General features: G+C 35.9%; 1 protein-coding gene, 1 long non-coding RNA gene and 2 other non-coding genes across 4 annotated transcripts; all 4 read left to right on the plus strand.

Annotated features, from left to right (window-relative positions):
- The first annotated feature begins 671 nt into the window (after positions 1–671).
- Positions 672–744, plus strand: TRNAK-CUU (transfer RNA lysine (anticodon CUU)). The gene has a single exon. It is a non-coding gene; the product is annotated as a tRNA-Lys (tRNA).
- Positions 745–1617: 873 nt separating this feature from the next.
- Positions 1618–1690, plus strand: TRNAK-CUU (transfer RNA lysine (anticodon CUU)). The gene has a single exon. It is a non-coding gene; the product is annotated as a tRNA-Lys (tRNA).
- Positions 1691–3861: 2171 nt separating this feature from the next.
- LOC149964930 (uncharacterized) lies at positions 3862–4287 on the plus strand. Its single transcript, XR_016480243.1, has 3 exons — positions 3862–3951; positions 4025–4162; positions 4253–4287. It is a non-coding gene; the product is annotated as an uncharacterized LOC149964930 (long non-coding RNA).
- A 312-nt stretch (positions 4288–4599) lies between these two features.
- On the plus strand, positions 4600–5808 carry LOC149964931 (M-phase inducer phosphatase-like). Its single transcript, XM_090167270.1, has 4 exons — positions 4600–4867; positions 4960–5060; positions 5124–5359; positions 5432–5808. The coding sequence occupies exons 1-4, from the start codon at positions 4600–4602 to the stop codon at positions 5688–5690; spliced, it is 864 nt and encodes a 287-aa protein (XP_090023396.1). The 3' UTR covers positions 5691–5808.
- The last annotated feature ends 457 nt before the right edge of the window (positions 5809–6265 follow it).

Genomic DNA, 6265 nt, shown 5'->3' on the forward strand with positions numbered 1-6265 from the left:
AAAATGTTTAAAACAATCTTTTAATTTTTTCTATTGCATAGAAACTGTTTTTCATGTTTTCAAAAAAAGGAATCGAACCTGACTTTCTTGGGTGGTCTGATAATCAAAACCGCACTTAAAGGCCAACCAATGACGGTTTCCTACGGGAAATTTTGTTTGCCGCATTAAGACCTTAGCCAGTTCTTATGTCGTTATAAAACCTTGTTCAGTTTGGGCTCTCCAAGTGCCCCATACTGACGGCAAAATTCACGCGGTAGTTATATCTCCAAAGCCCGATGTTCGTCAGAGTCTCCACCCTCATAAAATCCTCTAATTTATGCTTCCAAGACGCTGGATAACTAATGGACGCCTCAATTCCTAGTCAGCGCCAGTTGCCAAGGTGGAAACTTTCAATCATAATGACGTTCCTTTTTTAACATATGAATTAAAAGGGCTTTTAATATATTAACAGAAGAAAATGAATAAAAAGTCATTCTCCGCAATTTTCAAGAAGACGAGCGCTGGAAGAGCCGGGATAGCTGAGTCGGTAAAGCTTGAGGGTTTTAACCTAAAGAGCCTCTGTTGAAGCCACAGTTTAAGAGGGAAGCCTGTTTGAAGAAAACTAAAATTTTTCAATTTCGTTGTCGGTTTTATTGAATGTTATGACGTTACGATTTTGCCCGCTGTGGGTCGCCCGTGTAGCTCAGTCGGTAGAGCGTTAGGCTCTTAACCTAACGGTCCTGGGTTCGAGCCCCAGTTCGAGTGCTTAACCTTTTGCGGGAAGTTAAGAAACGTTCGACGGATGTGGTTTGCGATAAATTCGTGACCTTGAAAAAAGCGGAAGTTATTTATTTCCAAATCCAAAAATTGAACTACTTACGTCTGTTCGTCAGGCGTTGTTCAAAATGACATATAGTCAGAGTCCTTTTCGTTGTAACTCGTTGCCCATACTGGAATTTAAATAAAAAATGTTTAAAAAAATCTTTTAATTTTTTCTATTGCATAGAAACTGTTTTTCATGTTTTCAAAAAAAGGAATCGAACCTGACTTTCTTAGGTAGTCTGATAATCAAAACCGAACTTAAAGGCCAACCAATGACGGTTTCCTACGGGAAATTTTGTGTGCTGCATTAAGACCTTAGCCAGTTCTTACGTCGTTAGAAAACCTGGTTCAGTTTGGGCTCTCCGAGTGCCCCATATACTGACGGCAAACTTGACGCGATAGTTATATCTCAACAGCCCGATGATCGTCAGAGTCTCCACCCTCATAAAATCCTCTAATTTATGCTTCCAAGACGCTGGATAACTAATGGACGCCTCAATTCCTAGTCAGCGCCAGTTGCCAAGGTGGAAACTTTCAATCATAATAACGTTCATTTTTTAACATATGAATAAAAAGGGCTTTTAATATATTAACAGAAGAAAATGAATAAAAAGTCATTCTCCGCAATTTTCAAGAAGATGAGCGCTGGAAGAGCCGGGATAGCTGAGTCGGTAAAGCTTGAGGGTTTTAACCTAAAGAGCCTCTGTTGAAACCACAGTTTAAGAGGGAAACCTGTTTGAAGAAAACTAAAATTTTTAAATTTCGTTGTCGGTTTTATTGAATGTTGTGACGTTACGATTTTGCCCGCTGAGGGTCGCCCGTGTAGCTCAGTCGGTAGAGCGTTAGGCTCTTTACCTAACGGTCCTGGGTTCGAGCCCCAGTTCGGGTGCTTAACCTTTTACGGGAAGTTAAGTAACGTTCGACGGATGTGGTTGGGGAGAAATTCGTGACCTTGAAAAAAGCGGAAGTTATTTATTTCCAAATCCAAAAATTGAACTACTTACGTCTGTTCGTCAGGCGTTGTTCAAAATGACATATAGTCAGAGTCCTTTTCGTTGTAACTCGTTGCCCATACTGGAATTTAAATAAAAAATGTTTAAAAAAATCTTTTAATTTTTTCTATTGCATAGAAACTGTTTTTCATGTTTTCAAAAAAAGGAATCGAACCTGACTTTCTTGGGTGGTCTGATAATCAAAACCGCACTTAAAGGCCAACCAATGACGGTTTCCTACGGGAAATTTTTTTTGCTGTATTAAGACCTTAGCCAATTCTTATGTCGTTATAAAACCTTGTTCAGTTTGGGCTCTTCAAGTGCCCCATACTGACGGCAAAATTCACGCGGTAGTTATATCTCCAAAGCCCGATGTTCGTCAGAGTCTCCACCCTCATAAAATCCTCTAATTTATGCTTCCAAGACGCTGGATAACTAATGGACGCCTCAATTCCTAGTCAGCGCCAGTTGCCAAGGTGGAAACTTTCAATCATAATGACGTTCCTTTTTTAACATATGAATTAAAAGGGCTTTTAATATATTAACAGAAGAAAATGAATAAAAAGTCATTCTCCTCAATTTTCAAGAAGATGAGCGCTGGAAGAGCCGGGATAGCTGAGTCGGTAAAGCTTGAGGGTTTTAACCTAAAGAGCCTCTGTTGAAACCACAGTTTAAGAGGGAAACCTGTTTGAAGAAAACTAAAATTTTTAAATTTCGTTGTCGTTTTTATTGAATGTTGTGATGTTACGATTTTGCCCCGCTGAGGGTCGCCCGTGTAGCTCAGTCGGTAGGGCGTTAGGCTCTTAACCTAACGGTCTTGGGTCGAGCCCCAGTTCGGGTGCTTATTCTTTTACGGGAAGTTAAGAAACTTTCGACGGATGTGGTTTGCGAGAAATTCGTGACCTTGAAAAAAAGCGGAAGTTATTTATTTCCAAATCCTTTTCGTTGTTACTCGTTGCCCATACTGGAATTTAAATAAAAAATGTTGTAAAAAAATCTTTTATTTTTTTTCTATTGCATAGAAACGTTTTTTCTGGTTTTCAAAAAAAGGAATCGAACCTGACTTTCTTGGGTGGTCTGATAATCAAAACTGCACTTAAAGGCCAAGCAATGACGGTTTCCTACGGGAAATTTTGTTTGCTGCATTAAGACCTTAGCCAGTTCTTACCTCGTTTTAAAACCTGGTTCAGTTTGAGCTCTCCGAGTGCCCCATACTGACTCGGTTTAAACAAAATCGGTGTGTAACACCTCGGTTCGTCTCCTTTGTTAGTGTCATTAATCTATTGAAATATTGTTAAGCCGAAGCCAATCCCTCAAAAGCAATAACAAACGTTAAGATGGTTTAAAATTAAACAATAAATTTTAACGCCTCCTAGAAACTGGTTTCTATCCCTTTTTTATGTTTCTGTTTCTTAATAGTGAAAACTAAAATGATAATAGATAATAATTCATTAATAATAATTAATATGATGTCTATTTTAGAAAACTATAAACAATTAACAAAACGATTTATTGTGTTAAATGCCGCGGGTACTTTACGGTTTTTCATATTTAGTAGAGTGATGGCTATCTGTTGGTAAAAATATTATTTATTAAAAGTTTCAACGCGTTCAACTAGAGGAAAGTATTCAAATTAAAAAATTATATAGAAAGTAAAGCATATTTAAAAATATTTAATTAGTATTGTATTAATTTTGCGTTTTAATTTAATTTCTTTAACAACATATTTGTTTTTATCTATTAAGAACCGACGCCATTATTTCTCGAAAAAGAAAATGTTACACCACAACCAAAGGGAGGAACTGCGGATGATGATGAGAATGTTGAAAACCTCAAAGAAATTGGCGACGAAGTCGAAATATCATACACAGTCCCTCTTACCCAGGGAAGCCCAACCAGTACATCTCCCCTCGGAATTAAGCGATATTCAATCAGATCTCACTCGTTCGCTGGAAACTCGGATTCGTATCCTCAGAGTGACTACGATTCCCAAGATAGTGGTTGCGTGTTTTCTGCTGATGAAAGGTCATCTCAAAATTCATTACTCTCAGCTGAATCCTCAGATTCAATTCGTTTTACAAAGTCGGAAATATTTCACCAACCATTAGGAGTGGCTCCTCGCAAATCTAAATTAAGTCTTGAAGACTCTAAATCTGATGTAATTTTTTATTTTTTATTAAATTTTAAATTAGAGTGCTTTCAATTGTTAAATTCTTTGCTTCTCCTTTCAGGGTTTTGATAGTCCATTTTTGCTTCGACGTCCTTCGAACAGCAGCATTCGCAGCTCTGTTTTAGCAGATGCTGAAAGTAGTGATGAAGATGATTTTGATGATGGGTTCCTTGACGTTTTTAATGATTTAGATAAAGTGGTAAAATATCAATCTTAGTTTTGCAATAAAATATTATTCCTAGTTTTTAAATAATATCAATGTGAATTACTTCATTTTTTTATTTTGCAGGAAGATTACTTTGAAAATGGCAGTATCATACCTCGTAGTTTTGACCGATATTGAGAGCTCATGTAGAAGAAGTTCAATCTGAATTTTCCAGCGTGGAGGCCAATTCTTACCTTCTATTAATTAGCGAATCGCCTCCTGAACCATCTGAGAGACCCGCTAATATGAGAAGATCATTTTCAATGCCGGCCAGAATTGGAGATGGGATGGTAAAGTTTTAATGCGAAAATAATCCATATTTGTGCCAATCTTATTAATATGTCATTGTAATTTAGGAATCGGGAAATAAATGACCAGTTGTGTTGAGAGAAACTGATGAAAATCAGACATAAACAGCTGAATCATACTCCATGATATCCGCTAGTCGTAAAAGAATGATACAAAACAGTTGCGAGAAACCTCCTTTTAAAAGACCGGATCTACCTGGAGAAGTATGCTTTCTTCTGGAATCAAAACGACGAAAGAGTGTTTCCGCTTTTGTGGCTGCCCACAGATACTCCAATGCTTCAGATTCACCAGTATCTTACATGAAAGTGACAGTGCTGACCGTAAAAAAGTCTCCTTTCCAAAGGTCTCAATCCATGTCTGATGTACACATCGACTCAGCCCTTAGGAGATGTAAGGACTATTTTATTGCTCATCTTGGAGTGTTTGATTTTAGCATTATATTTTTATATTAGTGTTTATAATTAACACATATTTTCTTACAGCTGAAATGGAATCAAATTTATCAGGGGATTATTCAGCACGAAACATGTTACCAGTTCTGAAAGGACGGCATCCTGATCTTAAAACAATTTCAGCGGAAACTGTAAGATTAATTTCATCTTTTAATTATTTACGAAATTGCAATAACAAATTATTTTCCCTCTAGCTAAGTAAATTATTATCTGGAAAATTTGACATCATTTGGAAATACACAGTCATAGATTGCCGCTATCCATACGAATATAAAGGGGGACACATTCAGGGGGCGCAGAATATATATACTAAAGAAAACATTTTCAATTCCTTTCTGATCAATGCCATGAACAGCGATTATTCTATTTCTTCTGAACGACATATTTTAATATTTCACTGTGAATTCTCTTCAGAAAGAGGTCCTAATTTGTAAGTATCTGCGAATTGACACCCTAGACACATCTAAAGTGCTAATAATAACCGAAATAATTTATTCTTAAGGTATCGTTTTTTGAGGAAGAAGGATCGCGAGGCAAACAATGAAAATTATCCAAACCTATTTTATCCGGAAATCTATCTGCTTGAAGGTGATTACAAGGAGTTTTTTTCAAAATTCAAGGAGCTTTGTCAACCTCAGCAATATCTGCCAATGAATCACAAAGACCATCGGCAGGATCTGTGCCATTTCAGAGCCAAGTCAAAATCGTGCACTGGGGATTCTAAAGCCAGAAGTTCTTTTCGGCCAGGACTTAAACTATGAATTGCCGGGTTCTTTAGGTCATTGAATTATTTTAGCTAAATCAGTATTTTTTTAATCCATGGAGAGTTTATTGCATGGGCAATGAAAAGGGTGTCCATAATTTTATAAGAAATTTTCAACTTTGTAAAACAAATTGATATCACTTAAGAGTGACCTTTTTGAAATGATTTCTGTCTTAAATATGAAATAAATAGAAATTTTGTATAAATTTAATTAATGGTACTTTCCTATTTTAATATCTTTAAAAATTAGAAAAGGGTCTTTCTTGTTAGCTCTTTGGGAATGCTAGTTATATTACAAATTACTTGTATATTATAATTTGCTTTTAGTATTTTTTTAATTGTTTTTTAGTTCTCGACTAGTAAATTTGTAATGAAAAAGTTTCTTTCTAATTCCCTTATTTTATTGAAAAAGGTTTAATTTAAAATTTACGGTATAAAATCGGGTTAATATGTAATGATTTTGCTATTTTGCTTTGTACAAAATGTATGGGAGATTCTTCATTAACAGAACAAACTTCATTAAAAATTTGTAGGAAAATATTTTTGAATTCTTTTGATTTAACTTTATCAAGG

Source organism: Leiobunum rupestre, chromosome 1 (assembly GCF_980474605.1).
Source record: "Leiobunum rupestre chromosome 1, qqLeiRupe1.1.hap1, whole genome shotgun sequence".
In the NCBI taxonomy this organism is placed as follows: Eukaryota; Metazoa; Arthropoda; class Arachnida; order Opiliones; family Sclerosomatidae; genus Leiobunum; species Leiobunum rupestre.

Bases quoted from the DNA above. Each gene is read 5' to 3' on its own strand.
- LOC149964931 (XM_090167270.1), top strand. From the start codon at position 4,600: ATGATATCCGCTAGTCGTAAAAGAATGATACAAAACAGTTGCGAGAAA. The intron at 5,061-5,123 runs GTAAGATTAATT...TTTTCCCTCTAG, and splicing joins AAACAATTTCAGCGGAAACT to CTAAGTAAATTATTATCTGG. The intron at 5,360-5,431 runs GTAAGTATCTGC...TTTATTCTTAAG, and splicing joins TCAGAAAGAGGTCCTAATTT to GTATCGTTTTTTGAGGAAGA.